The 21,939-nt window shown below is 45.2% G+C and overlaps 1 protein-coding gene across 5 annotated transcripts in view; it reads right to left on the reverse strand.

Moving 5' to 3' along the window:
* Positions 1-12,949, reverse strand: part of STX2 (syntaxin 2) — a 45,014-nt gene extending 32,065 nt beyond the window's left edge. For 3 of the 5 annotated variants that reach the window (XM_067701234.1, XM_067701235.1, XM_067701236.1), the window contains exon 1: positions 12,700-12,949. In XM_067701234.1, the coding sequence (XP_067557335.1) occupies positions 12,700-12,729 (30 nt within the window). In that variant the 5' untranslated portion in view covers positions 12,730-12,949. The remainder of the gene's footprint in view (positions 1-12,699) is intronic. The other 2 variants (XM_067701231.1, XM_067701232.1) reach the window with 2 other exon arrangements.
* Positions 12,950-21,939: the final 8,990 nt, after the last annotated feature.

Consider the following 21,939-nt stretch of genomic DNA (forward strand, 5'->3'; position numbering starts at 1 on the left):
GGGAGGCAGAAGAACCTAACTGTGGAAAGTCTCTCCTGGGAAGAAAGCGACCTCCGTCTACAGCCACGGGGGACAGGAGACGTCAGAACCCGGGACCTGGTACCGGAATCACAGTGTTTGTCAAGGACGTGTTACACAGCATCCACCAGCAAGAGCTGGGGACTCAGGAGGAAAAAGGAAATACACCTGCCAGAATACAGAGGAGGGAACTCTTAGGAACTGTCTCCCCAAGGACATGCAGGGTGAGTCAGCTCAGCTCAAACCCTGCGAGAGCCGAGGCGGCCAGATTTCGGGGATTCTCTCAACCCTCGTGAAATCAGAGTCCCCAGCTGCGGGGAAAGATGCCTGCAGTCAGGCAACACTGCCACTGCAAACGTCTCATGTGAGCTCTGCTAACAGGGCGAGCACTATGGGTTCAACTGTGCCCCCTAAACACAGATGTTGCAAACCCCCAGGACCTCAGCCTGGGACCCGTATTTGGAAAAAGGGTCAGTGAAGATGCAGTCAGTCAAGATGAGGTCGTGCTGGAGCAGCGTGGGCCCTTAACCCAACGTGACTCGCGTCCTCATGAGAAGAGACAGAGATGCACAGGGGGAGGCGGCCCGTGATGACCGCGATGCACCTACAAGCCGAGGACCCCTGAGGACCGCCGCCCGCACGGGAAGGTGAGAGAGGCAAGGCAGGGCTCTGGCGCAGGTTCGGGGAACGTGCGGCCCCGCGACACCCTGGCTTCTGGCCTCCAGAGCCGGGAGGGCACATCTCCCTGGGTCAGGCCCCAGTCTGCGGGCCTGCGGCATGAGAGCCCAAGGACGCGCACGCACCAGTACGGGCTGAAGCACGCTCACGCCATCCTTTCTCCAATCAAGCGTGCTAACCGAGACACTCCTCTCAACTCTGCAGCCTGTGAACAGCGCTGTCCGGAGGAAAAAACCCTGTACCTACCGGGAGTCGCAGATGTGGGTTCTAACCGGGCGACGAGGCGGGGACAACACCCATCCCGTCCCCGCCCCCAGAGGTGGGGCTGTGGGTTTCGGAAGGGCGTTATTTTCCCAGGGCATGCATACCCCAATAAAGGCTCTTAAAATCACTTCTGGTCCATGCTCTTAATTCCGAGCTGAAAAGCACTTAAAGACAGATCGGCAATCGGCTAACAAGCGACAGAAAGTTATGTGCAGACCCGCCCACCAACTCCGCAGTGCTTTTCTCCAGGCTCCCAAGGCACCTGAAGTGAAAGACGGCTGCTACTGGGTACCGCGCGCGCCAGGGCACGGGTCGCGCGCTGTCTCACCGGTCCTCCAGCGCCGCCCGAGGCCTGCGAGCATCCCCACTTCACGCACACAGCACCCCATGGACGGCTGAGCACCCAGCCTCTTTGGGCACCAGGTGGGTTCGACCTCACAGATCCCACACTGCGCTCACTCCCCAACGGCAAGAGCTGCTCTCGCCTGGCTCAGTCACCGGACGACAAAACTTAGCTCCCACACCCGCTCGCGCGCCACTTCACAACCCGCCCTCTGCCAGGAGGGACCGCCCTGCCCCTCTGACTCCAGCCCACGCCCTTGCTCTGAACCCCGCCCCCGCCCTCCTCCCGGAAGAAAGGGCTGCAGGAGGGTCCTCCAGGCGAAGCGGGCCTCCCAGCTATCCTCCGAGCCCCGGGCCGGGCGGCCTCGCGCGGGCCTTCGACACCACGCGCTCCCCGAGTGGCCCCGCACGTCACTGCCTCCCCGCGCCCCACCCAGTCGCTTCTCGGCTGGGGCGCTCATAGGGCTCAAGGGACTTAGCTGTAAGTAGCCAACTCCCTGCAGATTCAACGGGGGAGGGGAGAGAGTGAACGTGAACGTGGCCCGGCAGGGCTGGGATCCCCGGGGCCAGGGGCGCACATCTCACCCCGCTGACAGCCACTCGCGGTTCTCAGAGGCCTCGGCGTTCGGCCTGCTTCACTTTCTGCCGTGGAAAATGACAAACACGCACAAAAGTGGAAGGAATGGCATACTGGGCCCTCGATGGGTCCATCGCAGGGGTTCAACGACGATCAATCCACACCTGTCTTGCTTCACGTGCACGCCCCCAGCCCCACCCCTGACCCCCGCGGCACTAGACCACCTCGCGGCGAAGCCCACACGAAGATGCCTGTTGTGTGTGTGACACGGTCGCGAACCTAAGCCCGCTACTTCACCTGCTCCGGGAGAGACACTCACTCATTTCCAGGCTCAGGAGAGACGGTTTCCAACATGACACTCTCCCTACGGGCAGTCGGTCATTTTACTATCACATCACACACAGACCACACTCCGTGCAGGAGGCGGTGAACAAACAGTTACCAAAGAAACTCAATTCTTCCTCGCCGCTGAAGCCCACGTCTCATGCGTGACCGTTATTCAGTCATTCGCTTCCTGGTAAATAATTCGTTTCTGTACCTTCAGACCAAGAGGGAGCCAATGACTTGGAATCTGTTTCCTCTGATGTCTTCTTTTTTCCTTCTCATTTTTAACCCTTTACTTATATTTCTTAGTTCTATCTGGAATTCTCAGAATTACCTGACATTAGGAAATAGACCTAGTAATACTGTCTTAGCTTTTCCATTAATGAAAAAAGAAACAAAGAAGTGACTACCAAAACAATGCTCTTTAGGGACTCCCCTGGCGGTCCAGTGGTTCAGGGCTTCTGTGCTCCCACTTCAGGGGGCCAGGGTTCGATTCCTGGTCAAGGAACTAAAATCCCACATGCCGCACGACGTGGCCAAAAAAAAAAAAAAAGAAGAAGAAAACAACGCTGTTTAAGCTGCTGCACAATCGCCCCGTCTTCAGTGAAGCCCACGTTCAACCTTTCTAGCGGAGACGGTGTGATCCCCGTACAGTAGCTGCTGTTTACGACAGTGTACTTATCGTATATAACAAAACGATTTGTGGCAAAGCATTTACTATGAGCAGTGGGAATACTCTCCAACTTGATTTCTAAAGTGTCAAAGTGCAAGATGAACATCCAAATATCAACTTTCCATTTCTGTTAAATTTTAAAACAATTCTCCTTAAAAGCAGCAGTATATTAAAATACAATTCTCTCTGTAAAAACTGTTCTGAGGAAGAGACATCAAGTAGCTTCCATTTAGAGACTATTTAACAGAGATGAATCATTTGTCACTGGAATGCCGTTTAGATAATTCAGAAGCTGAATTATCACAAATTAGTAGAATCCAAAGTTGGATAAAACACTGGATTTTTCTCCAGGTTGTTCTCCAAATACACATACACTAGGGCCTTCCATGCAAATGATAATTGTGAGGAAATAATTATCTTGAAATATGTACAATGGTTGTAGTAGCTTTGCTGCTACAATACGTTAATTTCAAAATTACATTACTTCAGTAATAGACAAATACTTGTAATTAAAAATAGGTAAAAGCTGACTGTTGGCCAGGTGGTAATTGTGCCGTCGAATGTCAGTAGCATTTCTTTCCCATATATTTATGTAATCAGTTGTAGTTTCATGCCCTAGGTAGAATATTACACTGTTTCATGTTTTATATTTTTACTTCATATTTGTCTCTATTATTAATATTATATAAATACTGCAGGTACTTACACTTTACATAAATAACACTGTATTGCACAAATGCTTCTGTTTTTCTCCTCTCGAAGGTATGTTTAAAGATTTCTCCTCATCTCTCATGTTTTGCTCACCACTGACAATCAAACTCACCACCTTCCTGTCCTTCACACCAACCTGTGCCCACAGCAGAGCCCTGGGGCTGGCCGTGCCTTCTGCCCAGTGCCCACCTCCCAGACCTGTGCCCGGCTGGCTCCTTCTCATTCAGATCTCAGCTCAGAGACCTCCCCCGATCAGAGACCCCTGATGGCCCAGCCCAAAACAGCCACGCCCACACCCACTCCCCCTGTTTCATTTCCTCCCCAGCAGTTACCGGGAAAGGCATTTTATTGCTCATTGACTTAGCTGTTTCTTGTCCCCTCTCCCATGACACGTTTCAGGGGAGCAAGGACTTCAAGGGTCTTGTCATAACTCACGCCTGAAACAGTGCCTGGCACGTAGCAGCCACTCAGTAGAGATCAGCTGAAGGAATGAATGAAGAGCAGAGAGATGAGACAGAGATGGGGGTGGAGCAGAGAGAAAGCACACACAGAAGGACAGAGAAACCAGGAAACAAAGACACAGACACACACAGTGAGAAGCAGCACGGCAGACGAAAGTCAAGGACAGAGGCGGGCTTGGTTGCTCGCTGGCCCTGGTTCCATCTCCTCGTGAGGTCTCACGGCACAGCCCGCCCTGAGTCTGAGGCCCCATTCTACCCTTTAATCAATCTCCCTTTTCTGTTTTAGCTAAGGGGTTTCTGTCTCTTGCAACCCAAAGAACCTTGAAGACAACAGAGTCCACTGTCATCTGCATCTCCCTAACCCTGTGCATTTTCAAAAGCAAACACACAACTCAATACACACCTAGCAGGTGCTTTGTGCAGAATCCTGAGGCTTCAGAGCAAACCTGACAGCACACATCTGCCCTGGAAACGGTGCAGAGTCTGGGGGAGGGCGCAGGAAGAAAACAGGACCTCGTGTGTGTTCAGATGCACAGACAGGAAGATCTCTGGGGACCCAAGGGGGAAGGAGGGTGGGAAGACTTCCTGGTGGTGATGTCTGAACTGAGGCCAAAAGAAGGGGTGGGGGGGGCTTCCCTGGTGGCGCAGTGGTTGGGGGTCCGCCTGCCGATGCAGGGGACACGGGTTCGTGCCCCGGTCCAGGAGGATCCCGCATGCCGCAGAGCAGCTGGGCCCATGAGCCATGGCTGCTGAGCCTGCGCGTCCGGAGCCTGTGCTCCGCAACGGGACAGGCCACAACAGTGAGAGGCCCGTGTACCGCAAAGGAAACAAAACAAAACAAAACAAAACAAAACAAAAGAAGGGGTGGGGCCGGCAGAGAAAGGGGGAGAGAGACACACACATGGAGCAGCGTGTGCAAGGGCCGGAGCGGAAGGGCACATGGGAACAACAGAGACTGGAACAAGGTGATCTGCGGGAGTGAGGGTGCTGGTTATCGCTTAGGTTCTCTATTCCTTACATTCAGAATGAATAGACTTGAAGTTAAAAACCAGAAGTAATTAACCTGTGGAAAGGTACAGGCTTTGCTCTTTTATTTTGTATACAAACGGATATTTATTATACTTCCTGGAGAAACTATATAGATTCCAACTGTGGGAACTGTCTGTATGATGATACAGGATTTAGTAAATTATGAAATTCTAAACCATAAACATTCAAAATTATAGATATATTCATATATTAAATTATACATGTATTATGAAATTCTCAGTATTTTAAGTTTCAGTGAAGTACTTAGAAAAAAATGTTTTTATTTTATAAATTGGAACCTGAAACTTTACTACATAACAATCTGCACTCTGTGTGCAATCTGAGCTGACAAAAAAGAACCTTAAAAATATCTGGGCAGTTTTTCCTGCCGCTTAAAAAGTTATACTTGTGGGACTTCCCTGGTGGCGCAGTGGTTAAGAATCCGCCTGCCAGTGCAGGGGACAAGGGTTCGATCCCTGGTCTGGGAAGATCACACATGCTGCAGAGCAACTAAGCCCATGTGCCACAACTACTGAGCCTGCGTTCTAGAGCCCGCGAGCCACAACTACTGAAGCCCGCATGCCTAGAGCCCGTGTTCCACAACAAAAGAAGCCACCGCAATGAGAAGCCCCCACTCGCCGCAACTAGAGAAAAGCCCGCGCGCAGCAACGAAAACCCAGTGCAGCCAAAAATAAATACATACATACATACATACATAAATTATACTTGCAATTCATCACCATGAACTCAGGTATTAAAAATAGTAATTTTCTACCTAGAAACAAATGACAATGGAGACACGATGACCCAAAACCTATGGGATGCAGCAAAAGCAGTTCTAAGAGGGAAGTTTATAGCAATACAATCCTACCTTAAGAAACAGGAAACATCTCAAACAAGCAACCTAACTTTGCACCTAAAGCAATTAGAGAAAGAACAAAAAAAACCCAAATTTAGCAGAAGGAAAGAAATCATAAAGATCAGATCAGAAATAAATGAAAAAGAAATGAAAGAAACGATAGCAAAGATCAATAAAACTAAAAGCTGGTTCTTTGAGAAGATAAACAAAATTGATAAACCATTTGCCAGACTCATCAAGAAAAAAAGAGAGAAGACTCAAATCAATAGAATTAGAAATGAAAAAGAAGAAGTAACAACTGACACTGCAGAAATAGAAAAGATCATGAGAGATTACTACAAGGAACTCTATGCCAATAAAATGGACAACCTGGAAGAAATGGACAAATTCTTAGCAACGCACAACCTGGCAAGACTGAATCAGGAAGAAATAGAAAATAGGAACAGACCAATCATAAGCACTGAAATTGAAACTGTGATAAAAAATCTTCCAACAAACAAAAGCCCAGGACCAGATGGCTTCACAGGCAAATTCTATCAAATATTTAGAGAAGAGCTAACACCTACCCTTCTCAAACTCTTCCAAAATATAGCAGAGGGAGGAACACTCCCAAACTCATTATACAAGGCCACCATCACCCTGATACCAAAAGCAGACAAGGATGTCACAGAGAAAGAAAACTACTGGCCAATATCAATGATGAACATAGATGCAAAAATCCTCAACAAAATACTAGCAAACAGAATCCAACAGCACATTAAGAGGATCATACACCATGATCAGGTGGGTTTATCCCAGGAATGCAACGATTCTTCAATATACGCAAATCAATCAATGTGATACACCATATTAACAAACTGAAGGAGAAAAACCACATGGTCATCGCAATAGATGCAGAGAAAGCTTTCGACAAAATTCAACACCCATTTATGATAAAAACCCTCCAGAAAGTAGGCATAGAGAGAACTTTCCTCAACATAATAAAGGCCATATATGACAAACCCACAGCCAACATCGTCCTCAATGGTGAAAAACTGAAATCATTTCCACTAAGATCAGGAACAAGACAAGGTTGCCCACTCTCACCACTCTTATTCAACATAGTTTTGGAATTTCTAGCCACAGCAATCAGAGAAGAAAAAGATATAAAAGGAATCCAAATCGGAAAAGAAGTAAAGCTGTCACTGTTTGCAGATGACATGATACTATACATAGAGAATCCTAAAGATGCTACCAGAAAACTACTAGAGCTAATCAAAGAATTTAGTAAAGTAGCAGGATACAAAATTAATGCACAGAAATCTCTGGCATTCTTCCTTTTTTTTTTCCTGTGGTACACAGGCCTCTCACTGTCATGGCCTCTCCCGTTGTGGAGCACAGGCTCTGGACTTGCAGGCTCAGCGGCCATGGCTCATGAGCCTAGCCACTTCACAGCATGTGGGATCTTCCCGGACCAGGGCACGAACCCGTGTCCCCTGCATTGGCAGGCAGACTCTCAACCACTGTGCCACCAGGGAAGCCCTCTGGCCTTCTTATACACTAATGATGAAAAATCTGAAAGTGAAATTAAGAAAACACTCCCATTTACCACTGCAACAAAAAGAATAAAATATCTAGGAATAAACCTACCTAAGGAGACAGAAGACCTGTATGCAGAAAATCATAAGACACTGATGAAAGAAATTAAAGATGATACAAATAGATGGAGAGATATACCATGTTCTTGGATTGGAAGAGTCAACATTGTGAAAATGACTCTACTACCCAAAGCAATCTACAGATTCAATGCAATCCCTATCAAACTACCACTGGCATTTTTCACAGAACTAGAACAAAAAATTTCACAATTTGTATGGAAACACAAAAGACTCCGAATAGCCAAAGCAATCTTGAGAACGAAAAATGGAACTGGAGGAATCAGGCTCCCTGACTTCAGACTATACTACAAAGCTACAGTAATCAAGACAGTATGCTACTGGCACAAAAACAGAAATATAGATCAATGGAACAAGATAGAAAGCCCAGAGATAAACCCACGCACATACGGTCACCTTATCTTTGATAAAGGAGGCAAGAAAATACAGTGGAGAAAAGACAGCCTCTTCAATAAGTGGTGCTGGGAAAACTGGACAGGTACATGTAAAAGTATGAAATTAGAACACTCTCTAACACCATAGATAAAAATACACTCAAAATGGATTAAAGACCTAAATGTAAGGCCAGACACTATCAAACTCTTAGAGGAAAACATAGGCAGAACACTTTATGACATAAATCACAGCAAGATCCTTTTTGACCCACCTCCTAGAGAAATGGAAATAAAAACAAAAATAAATAAATGGGACCTAATGAAACTTAAAAGCTTTTGCACAGCAAAGGAAACCATAAACAAGACAAAAAGACAACCCTCAGAATGGGAGAAAATATTTGCAAATGAAGCAACTGACAAAGGATTAATCTCCAAAATTTACAAGCAGCTCATGCAGCTCAATAACAAAAAAACAAACAACCCAATCCAGAAATGGGCAGAAGACCTAAATAGACATTTCTCCAAAGAAGATATACAGATTGTCAACAAACACATGAAAGAATGCTCAACATCATTAATCATTAGAGAAATGCAAATCAAAACTACAATAAGATATCATCTCACACCAGTCAGAATGGCCATCATCAAAAAATCTACAAACAATAAATGCTGGAGAGGGTGTGGAGAAAAGGGAACACTCTTGCACTGTTGGTGGGAATGTAAATTGATACAGCCACTATGGAGAACAGTATGGAGGTTCCTTAGAAAACCACAAATAGAACTACCATACGACCCAGCAATCCCATTCCTGGGCATATACCCTGAGAAAACCATAATTCAAAGAGAGTCATGTACCAAAATGTTCATTGCAGCTCTATTTACAATAGCCAGGACATGGAAGCAACCTAAGTGTCCATCAACAGATGAATGGATAAAGAAGATGTGACACATATATACAATGGAATATTACTCAGCCATAAAAAGAAACGAGGGCTTCCCTGGTGGCGCAGTGGTTGAGAGCCCGCCTGCCGATGCAGGGGACACGGGTTCGTGTCCCGGTCCGGGAGGATCCCACATGCCTCGGAGCGGCTAGGCCCATGAGCCATGGCCGCTGAGCCTGCGTGTCCGGAGCCTGTGCTCCGCAACGGGAGGGGCCACAACAGTGAGAGGCCCACGTACCGCAAAAACAAACAAAAACAAACAAACAAACAAACAAAAAGAAACGAAATTGAGTTATTTGTAGTGAGGTGGATAGACCTAGAGTCTGTCATACAGAGTGAAGTAAGTCAGAAGGAGAAAAACAAATACCGTATGCTAACACATATATATGGAATCTAAGAAAAAAAAATGTCATGAAGAACCTAGGAGTAAGAGGGGAATAAAGACACAGACCTACTAGAGAATGGACTTGAGGATATGGGGAGGGGGAAGGGTAAGCTGTGACAAAGTGAGAGAGTGGCATGCACATATATACACTACCAAACGTAAAATAGATAGCTAGTGGGAAGCAGCCGCATAGCACAGGGAGATCAGCTTGGTGCTTTGTGACCGCCTGGAGGGGTGGGATAGGGAGGGTGGGAGGGAGGGAGACGCAAGAGGGAAGAGATATGGGAACATATGTATAACTGATTCACTTTGTCATAAAGCAGAAACTAATACACCATTGTAAAGTAATTATACTCCAGTAAAGATGTTAAAAAAATAGTAATTTTCTCAACAAACACCAGGGTCCTACTGTAGAGCACAGGGAACTATATTCAACATCCCGTGATAAAGCATCATGGGAAAGAATATGTGTGTGTGTAACTGAGTCACCTTGCTGTACAGCAGAGATTAAATACAACATTGTAAATCAACTATACTTCAATAAAATGTTTTTGAAAGGTAATTTTCTCATACATCTACTAATGAATACCACATAGCTACTGTGTGTTTATGTTTATTACCCTGCAAATTCCCACAGTTGAAATATGCAATTTTTCTATTTTTAACTATAATAAATATAGCCATTTGCATTTGCAAACTTTTCTTAAAGGTAATCAAAATATATTTGGGGTCATTATCTTACAGGACAGCAATTCCGTTCTGATTGACTTATTTCCTAAACAGTATTTCCTTCTGCTTCTTCACTCTTCCTTCCCCGGGCTGTGCACACCCACCGCACACACCCAGTTCATTTCTGTGTCCCCTGCACCTAGCACATTACCTCGTAGAGCACTGGCACTCAAGTGCCTGCTGAATGGGTCATCCTTTTATTTTTTTATAATCCAGAAACATCTTTCCGGATTTAGAGTTTAGGCAATCTTGGGCAAGTCAGTTAAACTTTCTGCACCCAGATGAATTGGCTGCTCAAAAGGGGAATCACTGCTTAGAAGCAGCTAACTCTATATTTGACAAACTGTATTAGACAAACTAACTTTTAAGTCCTTTCTGAGTAGTTATCAGTGGGAATCTTTTTCTCAGGAGGAATCCTTAGCAGCTAATAAAGAAAGCTGTAGAAGGCATCACAAATATTTTGTCAATGTGGACATCACAGGCATTGTAACTACCAAAATTAAATATTAAACTTTACCTAGGAAAAAACCCCAGCCATTTAGAAGCACGGCTGTGACAGGCCAGTCAACTTCTCCAAGAACTACCTGGAGAGGACACATGTCCTGGAAAAAAAATTATCTTTTATATCTGATAATTTTCAGAGACGTTTTTAAATATTAAAAGTTATCAAACTTTATGTCAAATTCAATTTTAACTTAATATTTTATGCCAGGGAGAAGGTTCCTTTTTATAACTTCCTGGAAACATTTTTAAAAACTAATAAATATTAAGAGCACTTGTAATTACAGACCATTTTCTCTCTCCCACCTTCTCCCAGAGTGGCACACGCAACAGATAATTTTATGTTTCACAGCTTCTTCCATGAGAGTAGACAAGAAAGATGTTACTATCTCCACTTTATATACAGGAAAAGTGAAGTTTTGAGAGGTTTAAAAATTCTCTGCCCAAGATTCGACGACTCCAGACGTAGAAACTTCTGCTAACTCGCTCTACAGCTGCTTAATCTTCATCTACAGCAAGATGATATTGGACCAGAAGAGGTCACTTCTTGCTCTAAAATTCTAGATCGAAACATGTTCTTACCAACACTGTTGCCATGAGAGCTGAAATACACATACACTGAAGAGTAATAAATAACTGTCTTCTTTATTTTTTGCTAATCAAGCCAAGAAAAGCTTGTCACATACTCCACTGACAGATCTTTTCTACTATTCCCCAACATTCAAAAATTTGGCTGTCCTCTCATGATACATTCGTCACTTCTTAACAAATATTTGAGCTTCTAATTCTAACAAGGAAAGATACTCCCTTGAGTGAGATAACAGAACAGTAATTTGCTGTTTCACAGGATGCTGACCTGCAAAGTGCAGAGGTCAAAGTACCTGACCGTTAACAAAAAAAGGAAGGAAAGAAAAATCACTATGAAGAAACTTTCTGGGGATGACTGTAAAAGCATAATTTCCATAATCTTAAGAATGAATAATTCACTGCCTTTCTGAACTAAGATTCCTCATCTGGCGGACAGAACACAGATAATAATCTGACTATTCTCTCTGCTTCCTAAGCCTGGGGCACAGCTAGATCCATTCTAGAAGCAAAGAAGAGAAGTTAATTCATGACATTCAATGGATGCCTTAGGGCAGTGGGCCTAGCGCAGGTCTGAGGCTGCCAGGGATTCTGTGCACTGGGAAACAAAATGCAAACGTTCAGCACAATTAGTACTTGTATTGAATATTTTTAAAGAAAAAGAATTAATTCTGTTGGCCTAAAATTTTTCAACTCTCCCACAGTATAAACATCCACTACAGTTTCAACGTCACCATCTCATTCACAGTATTGTCTGTGAAATGCATCAAACACTAGTCCAACGCCGAAGTGAACAAAACGCTGTTCTCTTACTAAAATAATCGGTAATCTGCTGTCGCTACTCACTGAGCACCTACACGCTCCACTAGCTGGGCTCACTGGCAGTAAACAAGCACAAAGCAAACTATTTACAGGGGAAACAAAAGGCGCCGCTCCGTACCTGCCTCGCCGCTCCCTCCCAGCATCCAGCCCTGCAAGGCCCCCCCGACGGAGGCGCGTCAGGTGCATTCACTCCCACCGCGCGGGGCCCCGTCTTAGACCCCAGGGACAAGACAGGGGGCGAGGGGACAAGTCCTGCTCCCCAGGAGCTGACACCCACTAGGGTGGGACGGACCATAATTCAGCAAGTAATTTCTGGTCGTGCTGAGTGCTGTGCAAGGATTCAAACCAGGCGACAGGATGGAGTGACTCCAGGGAACGAATCAAGCTGAAGAAGCGGCAGAGCCCAGCTCAGGAAAGGGGTTCGCGGTCCAGTCCGGCCGCTCCCCTGAGACGCCCTTTCAAAAGCTGTTTTCCCCCCCGCGCGGAAGCGAGGGCAGAACAGTGCCCGCCTCTGGGCTGTCGGGGCGTCCGGGGGACTGGGGGACGGCGACCTACGCGGGGCGCTGCGGGCTGGGGGAGCCCTGCGCCCCCGCCCCGACCCCACCCGCTAGGCCGCCCCGACGGGCCGGCGCCCCCCGACCTGGCCTCCCCTTCCCGCCCGTCCCCGCGCCCCCGCCCCCAGCCCGGCCCGCGACCCCCTCCCGCCAGGCCCCGGCCAACGCCCGCGCCCCCAGTGCTCCCGGCCCGAACCGCTATCCGCCCGCCACTCACCGCCGTCAGGTCCGGCAGCCGGTCCCGCATCGCCGCGGGCCGGGCGCCGCGCGCCGCCGCTCAGGCCTGCCCGGCGCCGCCTCCGGCCGGCCGCGACCTCTCGGTGGCCCCGCCGCCGCCTCAGCCCGCCGGTCGCCGTCCCCTCCGCCGGCGCTGCCACGGCAACCGCGCCGGCGCGCTCTGCGGACGCCCGGCCCGCGCCGCGCCCAGGCCCACGCAGACGGCGGGAGCCTTCCTGCGGGAATGCCGCGGCCCGAGGGGCGGGGCCCGCCGGGGAGGGGAGGAGCCTTGGCGGGGTGGGCGGGGACTATCGGGGAGGGAAGGGGCCGGCCAGAGAGGGGAAAGAGGCGGGGCGTCTTAGGCCGGGACAGGGACAGGACCTGGTGGGGGAAAGGGCAGAACCTCACTGAAAGTGGAGGGGCGGGGCCTGTTGAGGAAAAGGCGGGGCTGGCCGTGGAGGGGCGGGGCCCGGCCGAGCTGCGTTCTGGTGGCCTCTTAGCCTGGTCAATTAGATGCACCTTTTACCCTTCTTGATTGCTTTTGTGTTTTCGCATTCATTTTATTTATTTTAAAAATTCGTGGTAAATTTGGTGACAAATTTAGCAAGCCTATGGAGATGAGCTGGGTGCAGCTTTGCATATGCGTATTCTGAACATAGGCCTTCTCTTTAAGGCTTCATACCAGCCTTTTGTGTGAATAAAGGACAAGAGATAAAGTAAGGCCTATAATGCTTAACGAACATAACAAAGAATATAACTTAAAATGGCATGGGATGGTGATATGCAGGGACTCAGGCCTTGGGATGCAGTTCTAGTGGAGAAATAGGATACAGAAGCAGATAAATAAATAAGCAAAGAAAATAGGGGCATGCACTTGGAGGAGAGCTGAAAGAGGGCTGGCTACGTCAGAAAGGTGGGCACAAGAGGCGCCAGAGTTTAGGCCAACAAAGTTAGAGGGAACAGTCCCCAAGACCACTCTCACTTCTGACACCAACTACAAGTTCTGGGGGTTCCCCCAACCACACTCAAGTTCAATAATTCACTGGAGGGACTCAGAATTCACTAAAAACTGCAGTGCTGACAGGGTTTATCACAGGGGAAGGATACAGATTAACATCAGCGAAGGGCAGAGGTGCATGGGGGGAGACCGGTTGCACCAAATGGGAGGCTTCTGTTGTCTTCTCCTTGGGCAGTCAGGGCACATTACTTTCAAGCATTGATGTGTGTCAATATACACGAAGTCACCAACCAGGAAATCTCACCCAAGCCACCAAATTCTGAGTTTTTATTGGGGCTCCATTGCATAGGCATGACATGATTACCCTCCTGGTTGATCTAAGTCTCCAGGTTGACCTGTACCCATGTACCCCAAAAGTCCCATCCTAAATCACATGGGCGCTCTCTGGCTAGTCCAAAGGCCCCCAGGCAAACACATACTACTTCCAGGAGTGAGAGCAAAGGACAGATTGCTTTTTGGACAAGGTTAAATTCTTTACTACCTCCTTGAATAGGTGGCTTTTGTGCTATGATCTAAGGTAAAGAAAGCAGCCATAAGAAATATATTTGAGAAGAGTCTAGACAGAAAAAGCAGGGAATTTGGGGTTTGGTTCTGGGCATGATTGGGTTCTTGGATTAGAGTAGGGGAGCAGGGGAAGCAGAGACTAGACAGTTTAGAAACCAAAGATAGGGACTTAAACTGGGGTGGACCAGGGGCAAATTTGTCTCTTCTTCATTTATGACTTTGTTATGTTTTTCATAATTTAAATCAAAATCAATAATTTGATGGATATGGGTTGAACAAAAATCCTCCCTTTTGACGAAGCAATTAAAATGAGGTGTGAGCAGGGGGTGAGGCGGCAGCAATTGTACAGAGCTTTTCTGAGACTGGAGTTAATATAAAGGGGGTAAAACTGAGCGAGGGTAGAAAAACACCTGGTCCTGGACACAGCATTTGAGCTCCTGTGTCAAGCAGTACTTGAAACCCACATACCGCAGGACTTTCACGAGCCAATGAATTCCTTTTTCAGTTTTTTCACTTAGAATGAAGACATCCTAATACATTGCTGTGAGAATTTACAGACTAAGAGGTAAGCTACTTCTGAAATGTAAGGTCCCAGGGAATAGGGGCTTTGGTCTGTTTTGTTCACTATTGTGTCTCCGATTCCTACAAAATGTCAGGCACATTGTAGGCACTCAATACACAATTTGTAAAATAAAATAATAGATGTTCAAAAACTCTAATTCAAAAAGATACATGCACCCCAATGTTCATAGCAGTACTATTCACAATAGCCAAGACATGGAAGCAACCTAAATGTCCATCAACAGAGGAATGGATAAAGAAGATGTGGTACATATATACAGTGGAATACTACTCAGCCATTAAAAAAGAATGAAATAATGCCATTTGCAGCAACATGGTTGGACCTAGAGACTATCATACTAAGTAAAGCAAGTCAGAGAGAGAAAGACAAATACCATATGGTATCACTTATATGTGGAATTTGAAATATGATGCAAATGAACTTACCTATGAAACAGACACAGACTCACAAATATAGAGAAGAGACTTGTGCTTGCCAAGGGGGAGGGGTGTGGCAGAGGGATGGCTTGGGAGTTTGGGATTAGCAGATGCAAACTATTGTATATAGGATTGTATATACAATTGTATACTGTATATTGTAACAAGGACCTTCTGTATAGCACAGGGAACTATATTCAATATCCTGTGATAAAGGAAAAGAATATGAAAAAGAATATATATATATATGTAACTGAATCACCTTGCTGCACATCAGAAATTAACACATTGTAAATCAACTATACTTCAATAAAATTAAAAAAAATAATAATAATAATAGATGTCCAGTCCTGGCTTTGAATCCCAGTTCTGCTATTTACTCTCTGTGCAACTTTGGACTGTGAAAATTAATAAAGGGAAACCTCACTAAAATGGAGTCAAGAGGCCAGAGGGGGTGCTCTCACTCAATGTCAATACAGATCCCAGCAGGAAGAGATGGTACCTCACATCCCCTGTGGGAAGTGACATTACTACCACCAGCGAGAGGAAGATTTTCTCTTGGCCTGGCAACAGCTCAGCCAGTGAGAGACCATCACACCTCAGCCAATGAAAGCCACTGTATTTCAAATTCCCAGTTTCTTCCAACGGACTTTTTGTTCATAACAGCCCCTCCCAAGTTCCCCTTCTCCTCTATAAGAGTTTCCTTTCTTTTGTTTTACCAGACTTGCTTGTAGGTTGCCATAGTTGCACATCCCAAATTGAAATTCTTTGCTGCTCAGGAATAAACCCATTTTGCTGGTAAAATAACTGACTTTTATAGTTTCAGGTTAACAGGACAAAAAGACTAATTTCTCTAAGCCTCAATTTTCCTGCCTGTGAAGAGGTGAAAAGGCAGCTTTCAAGCTGAAAGGCTGTGACTTTCCCATTTTGACCCCACTATGCCTCCAGCGACTGATTCACCCTACTCATTTGCCCTCTTAATTGCAAACAATAAGTATGAATGATGTCTGTTTAATCAATTTATGCTTATTACTCTTAGAAGCAATTAACAAGTAATAGAAATCTAAACTACACATGGTAAAATGTGTTACAAATTTTAAAAACCGATTGAAAAGTTATATCTGGTTAGCAACAGCAGAAAAAATTACTCAGGAAAATTAGCCTTCGTAGAAAGAATCATTAACATAGAATTCACTTCCTAAAAATGCACACTGCAAAATTTGCTCTTTAAAAATTGATGAAAGCATCAAATCTTAACAAACCTTAGGTGTGCAAAATGAAGCCCGGAGAAACTGCACTGAATAAAACGTATTTAACTACCTGCACACACACCAATACTTTCCAACGCCAGAAGCAGTAATAAATAAACGTTTTACACTGAAGAGCTGATTAATGAGTAACATCCTGGCAGCGGAAAATACAGGGGTAGTGTACTGAGTAGTACACTACTCAGGTTTGAGTAGTGACTCAGGCAGGCGGGTCTGATCCAGGTGCTCAGACAGCCATCAGGGCTCAGCTTTCATCCCGCAGGTGACTCCTCTTTACTGGGCTCCGGCTCTGGCGGGAGCCAGATTCAGTCCCAGGGAAAAGAAAAGAGCACCTTCTCTGGGTTGCAGGCTCAGATTCCCGAACTTCTCTCTGATTGGATCAACTGGGGTCATTTGTGTACCCCCGAACCAATCACCAGTCAGGTGGCTCTGCGGCTGTGATAGGTCAAACCCGGTCATGTGACCTCCCTGGGACCGGAAATGCCTGACCCGAATTCCCTGCCAGGGGGAGGTCTAATGAACAGGGCCAAACCCTGCAGAAGGACAAGGCTTTCTGCGGAGCGGAATAACCACCCCATGCCACTCCATCCCAGGGAAGATAAACTCACTAGCAAGAAATGAAAAAGGAAGACATTGTGGTCTTTCCATTGTACTGTGTAGAGCCCTAATTAAGGCCTTGAATTATCCTAACACGGTTCCCTCTGGAAAACACTTTCTTAATGAATCCTTACTGATGTCAGAACAATTTTGACTAAATGTGTTTATCCATAAATGTTCCCTGGATTCTGAATGTGGCATCTCACTTGAAAAAATGGAGTCCCACAGTCAAAGCAATTAAAAATGATTCCAATCTTTATTAAGTTATCCCTAAGAATATTAAAAGAGGTCTCATTTGTAACCCCCAAGATCACTCTCTAAATCCTTTCTACAGTCTTCTAGTGTTTCATGTCTTTTATACCCTACAGTTCCCAGAGTACTCTTTTTCTCACTCAGCACCCTCTAAACTTACCCACCAGGGCACTCGTACTGGGTCAGCACTTTCCGTCCATCCACCACCATCGTTAATTTCTCTCCAATAAGTATTGGCCCTACCTTTTCCTCTGCCTCCCCCCAACAGATTATTTGAAAGCATATAATAGGGGGAGCAGTTGGATAACGTTGAATTGTCAACCAGAACTTTCTTATCCTGCCAGGGGAAGAATGAGGGTGTGACTACTAATACATAATTTGTCAATTTTTCCTTATTACTTCCATACATAGGCAGTCAAACGTCTCTGGGGGTCAAAATATTAGTCAGATCATGGTAGTGCGTTCAAAACAGCTGCTTATCAAGATTGAAAGAGGCCTGTGTTCCTAAGAAAGAGAATCTGATTACCACCCCCATGATGGATGGGGGTGGTTCTCGAAGAAAGGGGGTCATTGTGAGTTGGACTTAGACAAGGCCTGAAAAGGTATCCTCTCCTACAGTAGGCCACCTTAGAAAGGAGAGAAGGCAGAGAGAACGGGGGCAACGAGAAAGGCCATTAGTCATTGGGATAATGGCATTGGCATCATAATGTCCCCCTATAGATGGCCACACCCTAATCCTTAGAACCTGTGACTGTGTTACCTTATATGGCAAAAGGGGTCTTGCAGGCACTGGGACTTGCCTGGATTAGTAGGGGTGGGCCCAGTCTAGTCACCTCAGCCCTCACAAGCAAAGAACTTTCTGCAGGTGAAAAAGATGTGGCAGAAGGGGCTGTCAGAGAAACTGCAAATGTGAGGTGTCAATGCCCCATCACTGACTCTGAAATGAAGGGTCATGTGCAAGGACCCAAGAGACTTCTAGGCACTAAGGGTGGACACCAGCTGACAACCAGCAAGGAAATGGGGCCTTCTGTCAAATATCTGCAAGGAACTGGGTTCTACCAACAACCTGCGTGGGCTTGGAAGCCGATTCTTCCTTATACCTTATACCTTCCTTATACCTTCCTTATTGGTATACCTTCCAACACCCTATAAGGGCCCGGGCATTGACACTTTGATTTCAGCCTTATGAAACCCAAGCAGAGAACACAGCTGGGCCACCCAGACTTCTGACCTACGGAACTGTGAGCTAATAGATATGTATTGTCTGAAGCTGCTGAGTTTTCGATAACTTGTTATGTCAATAACAGAAAACTAATATAGTCATTTACTAAAATTAGGAATTTAGCTCCTGGAAGATAGGGCATATTTCTTAATATTATGTGTCCCTTTTCAAGGAGTGTTACAAATAAATGAATGAAAGAATGAATAGGGCAAGGATGGTGACACACTGATCCTTCTATCTGTCCTCCCCACATAGCTGTGTTTTGGGTTGACATGAACTGAATAAATAAATCATACATTTAGGTGCCACAGCGTGAGAAGGGCCTACACAGAGCTAGAAGAGAACTGAATGCCTCCTGAGATCACGGTGGGAATCATGGACAATTCACAGGGCAGAGACTCACAGTTAAGGGTGATGTACGCCCCAACACATTGGCTCCAGCCTTCTCTTACGCAGCCTAGAATTTTCATCTAGATCATCGTTTTTATTTTTCCCACCTGATTCATCCATCAGAAATGGTTGATTCTTCAGTACACTGAAGTTGAAGCCAACACTCTGGAGGTTACAGCACACTGATAACATGATGTGCAGATTGATGGGACCATTTATAAACCATATATATAGAAAGTATTACTCACTCAGAGTAAACACTAAAGTCCTTACAGTGGCCTGCAAGGTCCTGCCCAATCTGAACATCCTCCAAGACCTCCAGAGCCTTGTTTCCCTCTGCACTTCGCTCCACTGACTCCCAGCCAGCCATGTGCCACCTCAGGGCCTTTGCACTGGCTGTGCTTGTCTGAATGCTCTTCCCCCAGATACCTGTGTAGCTTGGTCCCTTACTTCCTTTAAGACTTTGGTCCAGTGACACCTTTTCTGCAAGGCCAGTCCTGCCGCACCCTGTTAAGAATTGCCACTTCTTCTTCACACCCTGAACCCTCTTACCTTGTTCTTTTTTCTCCTTAACACCTACACCCTCCGACCAACTATGTCCTATGTCCTCTGACCACTTATTTTGTATGCTGCTTATTATTTGTCTTTCTCCTCTGAAATGTCAACTCCATCTAGGGCAGGGATTTTCGTCCACTTTGCTCAGCAATTCTCGCCAACACCTGGAATGGGGCCCAGCACATAGGAGGTGTGTAATAAATATTTGTTGAGCAACTTATGCTGCAAAATTTGCTTAATACATGTATTCATTCAAAAGTAAACTTTATTACCATGGTGGGAAACTTAACGGCAAATTACAGGTTTGTGAATTTCTGGCCAGCTGCAGAGTTTGAATTTGAACTTAGCAAAAAGTTCCTGCCTATTTTAAAATTTGTGACTCTAATATATTTATTTATTTTTAAAAACATCTTTATTGGAGTATAATTGCTTTACAATGTTGTGTTAGTTTCTGCTGTATAACAAAGTGAATCAGCTATATGTATACATATATCCCCATATCCCCTCCCTCTTGCGTCTCCCTCCCACCCTCCCCATCCCACCCCTCTAGGTGGTCACAAAGCACCTAGCTGGTCTCCCTGTGCTATGCGGCTGCTTCCCACTAGCTATCAATTTTACATTTGGTAGTGTATATATGTCCATGCCACTCTCTCACTTCGTCCCAGCTTACCCTTCCACTCCCCGTGTCCTCAAGTCCATTCTCTACATCTGCATCTTTAGTCCGGTCTTGCCCGTAGGTTATCAGAACATTTTTTTTTTTTAGATTCCATATATATGTGTTAGTATACGGTATTTGTTTTTCTCTTTCTGACTTACTTCACTCTGTATGACAGACTCTAGGTCCATCCACCTCACTACAAATAACTCAATTTCCTTTCTTTTCATGGCTGAGTAATATTTCATTGTATATATGTGCCACATCTTCTTTATCCATCTGTCGACGGACACTTAGGTTGCTTCCATGTCCTGGACACTTAGGTTGCTTCCATGTCCTGGCTATTGTAAAGGGTGCTGCAATAAACATTGTGGTACATGACTTTCTTTGAATGATGGTTTTCTCAGGATATATGACCAGTAGTGGGATTGCTGGGTTGTATGGTAGTTCTATTTTTAGTTTTTTAAGGAACCTCCATACTCTTCTCCATAGTGGCTGTATCAATTTACATTCCCACCAACAGTGCAAGAGGGATCCCTTTTCTCCACACCCTCTCCAGCATTTATTGTTTGTAGATTTTTTGATGATGGCCATTCTGACTGGTGTGAGGTGATACCTCATTGTAGTTTTGATTTGCCTTTCTCTAATGATTAGTGATGTTGAGCATCCTTTCATGTGTTTGTCGGCAATCTGTATATCTTCTTTGGAGAAATGTCTATTTAGGTCTTCTGCCCATTTCTGGATTGGGTTGTTTGTTTTTTTGGTATTGAGCTGCATGTACTACTTGTATATTTTGGAGATTAATCCTTTGTCAGTTGCTTCATTTGCAAATATTTTCTCCCATTCTGAGGGTTGTCTTTTTGTCTTGTTTATGGTTTCCTTTGCTGTGCAAAAGCTTTTAAGTTTCATTAGGTCCCATTTATTTATTTTTGTTTTTATTTCCATTTCTCTAGGAGGTGGGTCTAAAAGGATCTTGCTGTGATTTATGTCATGGAGTGTTCTGCCTATGTTTTCCTCTAAGAATTTTATAGTGTCTGGCCTTACATTTAGGTCTTTAAACCATTTTGAGTTTATTTTTGTGTGTGATGTTAGGGAATGTTCTAATTTCATTCTTTACATGTAGCTGTCCAGTTTTCCCAGCACCACTTATTGAAGAGGCTGTCTTTTCTCCATTGTATATTCTTGCCTCCTTTATCAAAGATAAGGTGACCGTATGTGCGTGGGTTTATCTCTGGGCTTTCTATCCTGTTCCATTGATCTATATTTCTCTTTTTGCACCAGTATCATATTGTCTTGATTACTGTAGCTTTGTAGTATAGTCTGAAGTCAGGAAGCCTGATTCCTCCAGCTCCATTTTTCTTTCTCAGGATTGCTTTGGCTATTCAGGGTCTTTTGTGTTTCCACATAAACTGTGAAATTTTTTGTTCTAGTTCTGTACAAAATGCCATTGGTAGTTTGATAGGGATTACATCGAATCTGTAGATTGCGTTGGGTAGTAGAGTCACTTTCACAATGTTGATTCTTCCAATTCAAGAACATGGTATATCTCTCCATCTGTTTGTATCATCTTTAATTTCTTTCATCAGTGTTTTATAGTTTTCTCCATACAGGTCTTTTGTCTTCTTAGGTAGGTTCATTCCTAGGTATTTTATTCTTTTTGTTGCAGTGGTAAATGGGAGTGTTTCCTTAATTTCTCTTTCAGACTTTTCATTAGTGTAAAAGAATGCAAGAGATTTCTGTGCATTAATTTTGTATCCTGCTACTTTACCAAATTCATTGAT

The sequence above is a fragment of the Pseudorca crassidens genome, chromosome 12 (genome assembly GCF_039906515.1).
Source record: "Pseudorca crassidens isolate mPseCra1 chromosome 12, mPseCra1.hap1, whole genome shotgun sequence".
Classification (NCBI taxonomy): domain Eukaryota; kingdom Metazoa; phylum Chordata; class Mammalia; order Artiodactyla; family Delphinidae; genus Pseudorca; species Pseudorca crassidens.